General features: G+C 39.4%; 1 protein-coding gene across 1 annotated transcript; it reads right to left on the reverse strand.

The window, feature by feature from the left end:
* Positions 1-452: 452 nt before the first annotated feature.
* LOC121520430 (cytochrome P450 7A1) lies at positions 453-11,307 on the reverse strand. Its single transcript, XM_041803871.1, has 8 exons — positions 11,143-11,307; positions 8,354-8,594; positions 8,046-8,255; positions 6,019-6,213; positions 5,731-5,930; positions 2,053-2,183; positions 1,660-1,838; positions 453-1,274 (listed from the first exon to the last, which is right to left on the reverse strand). Exons 1-8 carry the CDS (start codon positions 11,223-11,225, stop codon positions 972-974), a joined length of 1,542 nt encoding a protein of 513 aa, XP_041659805.1. The 5' UTR covers positions 11,226-11,307; the 3' UTR covers positions 453-971.
* Between the last annotated feature and the right edge of the window lie 1,505 nt (positions 11,308-12,812).

Consider the following 12,812-nt stretch of genomic DNA (forward strand, 5'->3'; position numbering starts at 1 on the left):
TAAAAAATTGGGAACATTTATTTTAAAATTCTGAGATCAAAGACAGAATTCAAAAATTGAAGTCAGAATTCTCATATCAAAGTCAGAATTCTAAGATCAAAGTCAGAATTTTAAGATCAGAGTCAGAATTCTAAGATCGGAGTCAGAATTCTTTGGTCAAAGTCAAAATTCTGATATCAGTCAGAATTCTAAGATGAAAGACAGAATTCTAAGATCAAAGACAGAATTCTAAAATCAGAGTCAGAATTCTAAGATCAAAGTCAGAATTCTAAGATTAAAGTCAGAATTCTAAAATCAGAGTTAGAATTCTAAGATCAAAGACAGAATTCTAAGGTTAAAGTCAGAATTCTAAAATCAGAGCCAGAATTCTAAGATCAAAGACAATTCTAAGAGCATTGTCAGAATTTTGAGATCAAAGTCAGAGTTCTGAGATCAAAGTCAAGGTTCTGAGATCAAAGACAGAATTCTAAGATCCAAATTTAGAATTCTAAGATCAAAGTCAAGGTTCCAAGATAAAAGTCAGAATTCTAAAATCAAAGCCAGAATTCTGAGAAATAAAGTTAGAAATCTAAGATCTTAGTCGGAATCCTGACTTTAACCTGAGAATTCTCACCATTTTTCTGAAATTGAACAAAAAGTAGATTTAAAAAAAAAAGGTTTCTATGACCCTTATCTGTTTCTGTAGGTTGTAATGGTAGGTAGGCTGGCTGTCTTTAATACTTGTAATACTAGCTGCTTATTTGTCAAATATATGGATGCCGTATTGTGCAGAATGAAGGTAGAATTACTATTTTCATGAACATAAACCTATGGAATCTGAAGTAAATGGACCAAACACACAAAAAGACACTTCAGTATGAACACATGAGATGCACACATGCAGAAAACATGTTCTTCTTCTATATACATAATTCAGTCTCTATTTACATTATCTTCATCAAATATACACTATGTACATAGGGTCCTTCAATCTAATAGCTGGATTTTAGCTTGTACCTGAAGTCCACGTCATACGTGGGCTGCAGGATCCCCAACCCGGCTCGGGATTGGTCCAAGGGAGGGACTTTGATGGCCGGGTCAAGCAGCTCCATGTCGAAATAACTCAGCACCAGACTCAGGAACTGTTTGATCTCATACACCGCAAAGAAGCGGCCAGGGCATTTGGTCACCCCAGAGCCGAACGGCATATAGAAGTACCGCAGACGGCGGCCACAGCGATGAAACGTGGTCTTCTCCTGACCGTTCTCGTCCAAGAATCGGTCAAACTTGTACTCCTGTTGGAGGGCAGGGAGGAAAGAATGATTTGTTAATGGAGCTATAGGAATGCTCGATACTGTACATCCTTTGTGATATTACGGTTTGATCAAAATCACAGTTTTCATGAAGATTTGAGTGCAGGATAGGAAGGAATTGGTCCAAAATTGCTAGCAAACTCCTGCACACTGGCTAAATGGTATTGATATAGAGACATTTCCATTTTTTATGCAATTAAGGCACTGTGGCCAATTTTTTGTTACTGAAAAAAAGAAATTCACCAATATTAGGTGCCTAGGCCCTGTATTTTCGCTTCAAAACTGGTATTAATATTGACCTATTGATATTCTGGTGATGATTACCCTGTCATAAAGGAGGAAATATTTTCATTCTTGGCATTCTTACATAAGGATCCTCGAAAATCTCGGGGTCATAGTGCAGCATGGGTGGGTAAAGGGCGATGACATCCTCTTTCCTTATACGGTACGCCTCCTGGTTGTCCAGGTGAAGCAGGAAATCCTCCTTAGCAATGCGAACGTTCATGGAGGCACTGGAGAGACGCATGGCTTCTTTAATGATGCTGTCTGTGGACATGAAGGACAAACATCAGCTTATTAGCCAGGTGTTTATAGCACATGCATGTTGTTCTTGATGTTGGCGGCCTAGGTTTGAGTACTTTGCTGCTCTCTCATCCCTGTTTCCTTCTCTAGCCTATTTAGGAGCATAAATCTTTACTCTGCATTGTCATCCATCCGTCAAATATCTGATTTGTTTTCCAGTGGTTGTCGATGATCTTACCCAGAACAGGCATGTTGTCCAGCTGCTCTCTGCTCAGGTTCAGGGAGGGACTGCAGGGGTCAACCTTCAGCCCTGAAGCTTCCAGAACTTTCTGCACTTCCTCCCGAGCTGCTTTCAAAGCATCAGGACTCCTGAGCAAACAAACAAGAGCTGATTAGCCATGAAATCATTCATTGCTGCTTAACAGGTCAGTCAGATAGCTGTTTAGCTTGGTTCATGCATGGGAAGCATTGTAAAAAACATTTTACATAATGTCTATGGGGGATTTGAATGATGTTGTGGCTGATAAGGGACAGTAGAAAAGAGGGAGTGGACCGTCTTATCCCATCCCCAGCATAACTTTTATAGATTCTTAATTAGGACAATAAGAGACTCTAAAAGCTCTTCCAAAGTGACCTGAGTCCACCTGAGGTATCTTCATGTCAGACATGTTACATCACCATGAGGTGGCTCCTTGAACCCGATGAACACTTTCCACGTTATTATCTCACTGATGTGACCTGTGTGGGTCTGTGTGCCACAATCAACTGATAAATGTGTGGTAATGTGATGTAACAGCTCCAGCTCTACAGTACATAAGGTACACGGTTAAATGTACTCAGACGACTCAGTGACGGTTACAAATGTTCCTGACAATTCAATGAAAAGGGAAAAATAAAATACACTCAGATATCTATTTCAAAAGGTGCATAAGAAATCATTGTCATTGTGTCATTGTGTCCTGAAAACTGACCAGCCAGCTCCATTCACTTTCCAGATGTTGCCAAGTATGGCCTACTATTTAGAGAAAATGGGGAGAAAGAAGCCCCTAACTTCATGAACATTCAGTCCTCTGCTTCTGAGGATGGTGTCATCCAGCTTTTCAAACATTCCATTCCTTCCCTTTGCATGCAGGCTCTGCCTGGTTTTCCTAATCTGGGGCAAAGACCAATATGAGGACCTTCTCCGCTTAGCTCAGATCAGTCATAGTGAGTGAACCAATCCTGCTTGCATGGTCACTCAGTTTGTGAGGACGTGCTAAATTCCTTCGATTTCTCGATGATGGATTTAACTGAATTGGGTGATGTTCAGTGCCTTGGAAGTTACTGTATCAATCCTCTGACTTAGACTTTTCAATGACATTTTCTCTAAGTTGCTTGGAGTGTTCTTTTGTTTTCGTGGTGTAATGGTAGCCAGGAATACTAATTAACCAGCGACAGGACCTCCCAGACTCTGGTGTCTTGAAATGACTTGAGACACATTCACTGTACTTAGGTGATCCTCATTTAACTAATTGTGAGACAACTAGCACCAATTGGACCAGTGTTGAATGTGACATGAAGCCAACTTATACTGACCATGATTTATTTATAAATCAATAAAAGCGTAAAACATCCAAGGGGATGAATAGTTTTTATAGGCACTGTATATACCAAAAATCTTTCCTTTAATCATTTATCTACTTATCCAAAGTTGCCAACTGTGCCCAACTGTTTGGCAAAAAAGGAGGGGAAAAAGCCCCAAAATCCCCATCACCAAAATTCCGTCCTCTACCTTTAATGATGTCATCCTTTCAAGTAAAAAAAAAACATTCCATCCTTGCCTTTTGCATGCAGGCCAGTTGAGGCCCCTAAGTGTCATTTCAATCTAACCAGTGCCCCACAGGATTTATTAGCTAAACAGTGAATCAGCTTGTCCTTTCAAAGCATTTCTATGAAAACATGATGGAGAAAAGCCGTTAAAGAGGCAATACTAGCCCCTTGGTGGTTGGTAACTACTCAGCCTCAGAAACATTTAATTGAATGCAAAATGGGTATGTATACAGAATTACATGGGACATTATATAAAAACATGTAATAATCATGTATAGTTAATAGAACATAAGCACATTCAGGCAGACAGGAAATTGGCATCCATAGCACACAGACACAGTTAGACACACTTTCCTGGAACTGGCAGGGATTTTGGAAAACTGTTTGACTACAGCTAGCATGAGGAAATAAAGTTAATCTGCCAAAAGTCAAATAAAAGGGAGTTTTTTTTACTGAGTTCAATCCCAGTTAAGGAGGAGTAAGCTTCCATGGAACTGTAAGACTTCACTTAAATGTTTACCAGATGTTCATATAATGACTGGATGAAAACCTGTCTGATTTGGAGCTTTGGCATTCAAACTATTTTAACTGGATCAGAATCAAAGAAGGGAACTATGAAGAGTGTATACAAAACCTTGGGTTTTTCCTCAGATCTCAAACCTTTGAATATTAAAAGTACCTTTATGTTGGTTTTTTACAAAGAAAAAGTTGACAAAAGTATTCCATGAAACCCCAAAGCAAAAAAAAAATGCATTTCCTGCAATGCAAAGCATTCAAACACAAGGAAAAAATGATGAAATGCAAAAACCAAGGAGGTCTGGGATTGACAAAGAGTCAGATTATAAGTATTCACAAGTTTTCAGTGTATCTGAAGAAAGCTTAAAAGCTCATTTATCCTCTAAGTCAGGGGTGTCTAAACTTTTTCCACTGGGGGCCACATAAAAAAAAGTATAAGAATGGAGGAGCCACTTTCATATAACTCACCATGATGATACTAAAGTTAAAGAGGCAATACTAGCCTCTTGGTGGTTGGTAACTATGGCCTACAATTTGGCAAAAAGGAGAGGAAAAGCCCCAACATCCCCAGCTTCACCGACATTGCATCCTTGCCTTAAAGGATGATGTCCAACTCAGCACATCCTAACATTTGATAATACTAGGTCAGGTGGAAAATTTGGATATATTGACGCCATTTTCCACAGTAATCTACCAAACCATTGTTTTAGTATGTCTATCGGGATCTACTGAACTATCATTAGTTTGATATGAGGACATTTTGGGGCTGGTTGAGGGTCCATGGGTCCTCCCCAGAGATTCAAAATGCATGTCTTACCTATCTGTACATACTATGAGTGCACAAACACACTGTATGTCACAACACATCAGATTAGCCAGATCAACTAGTCATATGTGTGCTGACTATATCATGTCTCTAAATATAGATTTATTCAGATCATGAGCCACCCAGGCTCCAGGCAATCTATGAGCAAAGAGCATTAATCTCTCATAATTATATACACAAAAAGGAGATGGCTCATTTTGTGATTAGATAACATCTCTGAACAGTGAAAGGATTCAACTATTATTATTTGAAATCCTTCACCTTTGGATATTAAAAATCTGCATACTGAATGTTTTTCTGGATTCTACGGCTCACGTGTCAACTCGTAAAGCTCTATAACTCCAGCTCAGTTCCTCTTACAGACCTCCTTTTTGCTTTAAAAAGTAGACAAATTATTCAGCTGTTCATGTTCATTTACTTGTTTTTCCATGTCTAACAGCTTTTTAATAATTACTGTTAAAGTATGACAAGGATTTTTGGTCCTTGGACTTCTAAAATGAGTGTGTATGTGATAGAATGTTAGATCAAAGCAAGCGTCTCTTGGAGATCACCACAGCAACAACAGGCAGAGCAAACAGTTAGGAGAAAATCAGGTCAAATCTGGTATCACAACAACTCTATTCTAAAACCCGTTGTAAATGAGGCTCAAAATGATCACAAATGTTTTAAGCCAATGACATTAATCTTTATCTTTCCATCCAGACTAACCAAACATTTCTTCTGCTGCCAACATATTAACAGACCACAAAGCAGAGTTTGACTCACCTGATCATGTAGAAGAGACTCCAGAAGGTGGCGGGCAGCGTGTTGGCCTGTGACGCCCACAGCAGAGCCACATGGGTCCGGGCTTTGCTCACATCATTGAAGGTAGATAATGAGTCATTGAGGATCATCCTCATGGAGATCAGATCTGACACGTTCTCTCTCTTAGATAGGTTTTCAGCATGCATGGTCTTTGCCAGGTTCTACATGTTTGAAAAGATTCATGTTAGACCATCTCTACATATAAGGAGAAGGGTTTGGTGTGTAATATGTGGAGAAATCCTTGCTGACCTCTCTTGCGCTGTAGGCGCTCTTGAAGACATGTATGGGCAGACCAGCCACCAACGCCGGGAAGATCTTATCAAATTCTTTGAAGTTCTCCAAGGCGTTTAAAACCAGAGCTTTCTGGGCAGCCTGACGAGCCTGACACTTGTCATCGCCAAACTCTTTACCAAACAAGGTGAGGTACCCAGACTCAAACATCACCTGCAGCAAAACACACAGCAGTTTTAGAGGTCAGCCTCAGAAACATTTAATTGAATGCAAAATGGGTATATATACAGAATTACATGGGACATTATATAAAAAACATGTAATAATCATGTAAAGTTATTTTTTTTATTATTTTATTTAACCTTTATTTTACCAGGCTAGCCCCATTGAGATCAAAGATCTCTTTTTCAAGGGGGACCTGGCCAAAAATGAATAGAACATAAGCACATTCAGGCAGACAGGAAATTGGCATCCATAGCACACAGACACAGTTAGACACACTTTCCTGGAACTGGCAGGGATTTTGGAAAAATGTTTGACTACAGCTAGCATGAGGAAATAAAGTTAATCTCCCAAAAGTCAAATAAAAGGAGTTGTTTTGCTGAGTTCAATCCCAGTTAAGGAGGAGTGAGCTGCCATGGAACTGTAAGACTTCACTCAAATGTTTACCAGATGTTCATTTGATATTTAAGCAGCACATTTAATAATGACTGGATGAAAACCTGTCTGATTTGGAGCTTTGACATTCAAAGTATTTTAACTGGATCAGAATCAAAGAAGGGAACTATGAAGAGTTTATACAAAACCTTGGGTTTTTCCTCAGATCTCAAACCTTTGAATATTAAAAGTACATTTATGTTTTTTTTTTTACAAAGAAAAAGGTGACAAAAGTATTCCATGAAACCCCAAAACAAAAAAAGTGCATTTCCTGCAATGCAAAGCATTTAAACACAAGGAAAAAATGATGAAATGCAAAAACCAAGGAGGTCTGGGATTGACCAAGAGTCAGATTATAAGTGTTCACAAGTTTTCAGTATATCTGAAGAAAGCTTAAAAGCTCATTTATCCTCTAAGTCAGGGGTGTCTAAACTTTTTCCACTGGGGGCCACATAAAAAAAGTATAAGAATGGAGGAGCCACTTTCATATAACTCACCATGATGATACTAAAGTTAATAAAAAACAGTCTAATTTAGGTTAAGACGCACTTGGTGATTGGGCATGCTAAAATTGCTATTTAATGGCTGACATAGTCACTTAAAGAAGTTTGTTATGAATAAAGATATTATTACTTTGGTTACCAATATAGTTACCATTTACAGTGTTGGCTCAATTTAGTCATGAAAGAAATAAACATGAATAAATTCATCTTGTCAGAATCTTTGTTTACAAAATAAGCATGGTAGCACTGCTTTGTGCTGAACCTAAGAAGAATAATACAGTCTAGTACAAGCTTAATGCTCTAATGTGGACCATATTTCATTTAATTTCAAGAATTTGTTGAGGGACAGTCAAAAATGGCCCCCAGGCCATAGTTTGGACACCCCTGCTCTAAGTTGACAGAGGCGGAGCTTTCTGTCTGTACTCTTGGCTCATTTCCACCATATTTCTACAGGGTCAGTATGTTTTACTGTCAACCAAAAATCAGGAAACAAGCTGTTTCCCAACTGCTGTTTAGAAATTACAAAACACTTTTACTCTTTCATAATAAAGGGGGATAAACATTGTGTCTCAATCGCATACAGAGCACTTATCACAGCAGGTTAGAATTGTTTCAAGCCGTTTGGACAGCCAGGAAGTAACGCCTCTGATTTCTTCTTCTACTTCTTTTTCAAAGCAGAAACCTAACAGATGTTAGACGATTATGATTGGAACTTCAGGGCTACTTTCACTCACTATTCAAACTTGTATTTTATGTTAACATTATTCACACGTCCACTCTAACAATGTTGTCGAGAGCTGTATAGTTTAAAATGCACATATCTATTTTAAAGGCAGCATCAATGAGCCTTTAGACGCCTCTTTCGTTCTCTCCTGAGTTACTGACCTTGTAGCAGAAGGCAAAGATGCCATCCACCTCCCAGGTGTCCTTTCTGGGGCTGAGGGTGTCGGACTTCAGCATGACGTCCTGCAGATGGCCCATCATGGACTCTATGAGGGATGGCAGAGCCTCACCCTGCAGGGTCTTCAGGAATGTCTGGTGGAGGTTCTCTGTGGTGTGGCCGTGTCGAGGGTCGAAGCTATCGTGCCCAAACGCCTGCAGGGAGGAGAAAGAGCAGGTTTAATGACCACTGAAGGACTCAGATACTACATTTAAGGTTTACTCAAGCATTCCAGTACGAATGATGAACAAACCTTTACAGATGTGGCGAAGTGGAACTTCCTCCAGTCCAGGTGTCGGCCCTGCCTGATAACTGAGTGGTAGGAGAACGGATCACACAGGAAGTGGATGTACTGGCCAGCGATCTTGCAGGTGAAGATGTGTCCGTATTTGTTCTGGCGGCTGCGGAGAAACTGGAGAGGGTTGGCGCCAAACTGCAGGGCGCAGCCCAGGTACGGGATGAGACCGTTCTCCAAGGCGGGCTCACCGGGCTGCCTGAGGGAGTCAAGGATGGAGAGAAAGATGAGTGTCAGTGTGGAGATGAAATAAACCGTGCTGAATGTGGCAAGTACATTTCTCTGGCCTTTTTAAAACTCAAAGTACTTCACAAGCAAGAGGGAATGAGAGCATAAATTACATTACAGTACAGACAGGTAGGAGTAAAAAGACAAGCAAATATACATACAACAATCAAACATGCATGCAGACATTCATACAATCACTGTAAATGACATACAATCAGTCGCACAGTCACAGACAGAGTATAAAAACACTCATCTACACTTATTTACAGCAGCTGTGCAAAAGGAATAATGGAATCTAAGGACCAGATATTCTCCAGGGGACTTCTCCAGAGCTCAGGAATTTCTACTGCAATCCAAGTTAACCTCAGGATTTAAATTACTAAGAAGGAACTGTTAAAGGCTATGGTCAGATGATTGGAGATGAGTATCACTGGAATACTGGCTCAGTAAGTCCGTTAAGTATGGGGGTGCCAGACTAGGAAAGCCCTTATAGGTGATTGATAATCTCTTAAACTTAAACTCTTAAAAAAGTGATTTTAAAGTCATACTTCTGAGATTAACGTCGGACTTCTGAGATAGAAGTCAGAATCCTGAGAGTGAAATCAGAATTCCAAGATCAAAGTCCTTACCTCACTCTGATCTTGGAATTCTGACTTTAATCTCAAAAGTCTGATTTTGAGCTCAGGATTCTGACTTTGATCTTGGAATTCTGACTCTGAACTTGGAATTCTGACTTCACTGTCAGAAGTCTGTCTTTAACCTCATTATTGTGACTTTGATCTTGGAATTCTGACTTCACTGTCAGAAGTCTGATTTGGTATCAGAAGTCTGACTTTGATCTTAGGATTTTGATTTCTTTTTTTAACTCAGTGTTTCAACTCTGATCTCAGAAATCTGACTTTGATGTCAGAATTCTGATTTTAATGTAAGAATCTAGATTATACTCTCAGGAATCTGAGATTCCCCTCACAGTTCCATCTTTAAACTCAGAATTCAAGCTTTGATCTTGGAATTCTGATTTTGATCTTGGAATTCTGACTGCACTCTCAGCAGAGTGCAGTCAGAATTTCAGGATCAAAGTCAGAATCCTGAGCTCAAAATCAGACCTTTGAGATTAAAGTCAGAATTCCAAGATCAGAGTGAGGTAAGGACTTTGATCTTGGAATTCTGATTTCACTCTCAGGATTCTGACTTCTATCTCAGAAGTCCGACGTTGATCTCAGAAGTATGACTTTAAAATCTCTTTTTTAAGAGTTTAAGTTTAAGAGATTATCAATCACCTATAAGGGCTTTCCTAGTCTGGCACCCCCATACTTAGCGGACTTACTGAGCTAGTATTCCAGTGATACTCATCTCCAATCATCTGACCATAGCCTTTAACAGTTCCTTCTTAGTAATTTAAATCCTGAGGTTAACTTGGATTGCAGTAGAAATTCCTGAGCTCTGGAGAAGTCCCCTGGAGAATATCTGGTCCTTAGATTCCATTATTCCTTTTGCACAGCTGCTGTAAAACTTATTTTTATAGACAAGTGTTTTTATACTCTGTGACTGTGCGACTGATTGTATGTCATTTACAGTGATTGTATGGATGTCTGCATGCATGTTTGATTGTTGTATGTATATTTGCTTGTCTTTTCACTCCTGCCTGTCTGTACTGTAATGTAATTTATGCTCTCATTCTCTCTTGCTTGTGAAGTACTTTGAGTTTTAAAAAGTGCTTTACATAGTAGGCTTTTTTATTATTATCATAATTACTAAAGCTGTTTTTGCACTTTAGGAACCGTATTTACATTATGAATAGTAACTTTAATCACTGGTGTAACACTTAATATTTGATGCACACCTTTGCCTATGCTTTGAGTGCATGAGATGTATGTGATTTCCCTCTTTTCCCTCATAGTAAACCACTATGGTTGGTTTAATGATGTCTCTATTATTTCAAAGATAAGTGAGGTGTTCTTGGAGCTACAGCTTGTTTTTCAGCTTTGGATGATTCACTCAGAGCTCTTCTGTGACTGTCACATTATCTTTAAGTGCTTTGTCCTCCCAAGAACCAAAAACATTCTGTGAACATCACAAACCAGTTAACCGTGTTGTTGTTGTTCTTACACACCTGCCTGAATCTCATCATTAGGCCCTTTTGTACATGGTTTAAATCCAAATAATGCTCATTTTTACACCTGAAGTCTGTCCAAGGCTCCACATGGTGGATTATGATCATTATCACACTTTCTCTGCTTGATTAGGAACACATCAGGAGGGTTAACAGCAGCCGCTCCATGCTGTCAGCGCAGTGATGTGACTCAACAACATACCCGACTAGTTCCATCACCTCCACAAAGGCCTTTGTTCAACCAGCACACGCAACTCACATACTTCTGTCACTCACCCCTGTGCTTACATCAGACTTCATGCACCACACACGTACACAGGCTTGCCCATCAGAGCACAAAAACAAGTGTTAAAGTGGAAGTTTCTGCTCAGGCATGAGACCCTGCATGGTCCAGGTGAGGCCTTACCTGCGCCGTGTGCCCACAGCCAGCCACAGCAGGCAGCAGAAGCCGACCAGGATGGCCCAGATCAGAGCGATGCTGATGATCATGGTGGTGATGATGATGAAGATCCAAACTCCACAGTGGAGAGAGTGCACTGTGTGCAAATATGCAGCAGGCAGTGTGGGTGTGTGTGAACAGTCTGATCAATGAGTACTGGTCTGTGGCAGGTTTATATGCCTGTCATGCTGTGGGCAGGGCTACAGGAGGGGTGTGATGTCACTGCTCCACCTGCAAACAGCAGAATCAAAAGATAAGTTTTCCTTTCTTAATTATGCAACCATGTCAGTATCAGTATCTTATCTATAATCATAATTTAGTATTTTATTAAAATGTTTTAATGAGGAGGAAGATTATTTCTTTTATTTTGCTGCTGATTAACATTTTTATAGTTTTACTAGTTCTAATATTGATTATTTCACTCCAACAAATACATCTCAGTGCAGAATGATCAACATTTTTACATTAATTTTAGAGTATATTTTTGCCTCATGACTATATAAGGTACAATATGTTAACACTTTTGCTGCCGTGAAAGTACAGTGTGTAATGTTTAGCCTAGGTTGGAGTCATTATTGTTGCAAAACTCAAGAGTGCATCTTAACTTATTGATTTTGTTTATCTTAAATGTTGTGCTCCCAGAGCTTTAATTCTAGGCCCTATACTTTTCTTTGAAGGAATGCAAACTTTGATACCGGGTGTACAATTCAGTCACCTGAGCTATCTCACCAGATGGAATTTGAGCTTTCCTTCTTAATTAATTTTCTCTCAAAGTTTTTCTAAAAGCCATTGCTTTCGTTTTGAGACAGGTTTTTTTTTCTTCTGCAGAAAAGAGGACAATACTGTCTCTGTAGGAGGAGATGTAATTTTCCAGAGTTGCATCATCTATCAGCACTATGGCGTCGCTGTCGATCTGCATAGATCAGAAAAAAGCATTGCTTTAATCATCTGAACACAAAAGGCAGCAAGATTACAAAGCAATTCAGAATAAATAAGAAGAGCAGGGCATCATTTTTGCACCACAAATGTTTGCTAAATCTGACTGACTGCTTTCATCTTTTGGTTGGTACATTAAAAAATGTAGCTTTAAAAGAGTGTCATTGGTGTTTCATGGAAACATTTATGGGCTTACTTTTGTATCATTATGGAATTTTGGGCTTTCTGAGTTTTGAATTATAATGGACAAGCTGCAGCAAAGTATTCAAAGTATCCGATGTTATGGTTTAAAGAGTGACCATGTTGACTGACTGTCAGCCAAATGCCTGTTTGTGATTATCCTCCTTACAATACAAGATGAAAATGGTAAAGCGACCCAATCAAGGCCCATATTGAATATTTAAATCCATGATTTCAAAAGATAAAATTTCTTTATTGAGGCAAAGTGAACAATTATGAGGCAATTGTCACTTTCCCTCTTAACAACAACGTTCATTTGGCTAAATGTGATCGATTAATACGGCTACCCTTTAAGCCGTAACACCGGTCATCTGCAGGCTATTGTGCTAAGATTCGCTTCAGGTTTTCAGGTCTTGTATCCAACCACTGACTGCTACAACATCTCTTGCTCTACACTAGTTTACAGTCAGGTTAGCTGGTGAGGTCAGCGTTCCAGTTCACCCATTAACGGGTCCGCGGTC

Source organism: Cheilinus undulatus, linkage group 13 (assembly GCF_018320785.1).
Source record: "Cheilinus undulatus linkage group 13, ASM1832078v1, whole genome shotgun sequence".
NCBI lineage: Eukaryota > Metazoa > Chordata > Actinopteri > Labriformes > Labridae > Cheilinus > Cheilinus undulatus.

Coding starts and splice junctions, on each gene's coding strand:
- LOC121520430 (XM_041803871.1), bottom strand. CDS start 11,225: ATGATCATCAGCATCGCTCTGATCTGGGCCATCCTGGTCGGCTTCTGC. Junction 8,595..11,142: donor GCTGTGGGCACACGGCGCAG/GTAAGGCCTCAC, acceptor TGACTCCCTCAG/GCAGCCCGGTGAGCCCGCCT. Junction 1,275..1,659: donor AGATTTTCGAGGATCCTTAT/GTAAGAATGCCA, acceptor GCCCTCCAACAG/GAGTACAAGTTTGACCGATT.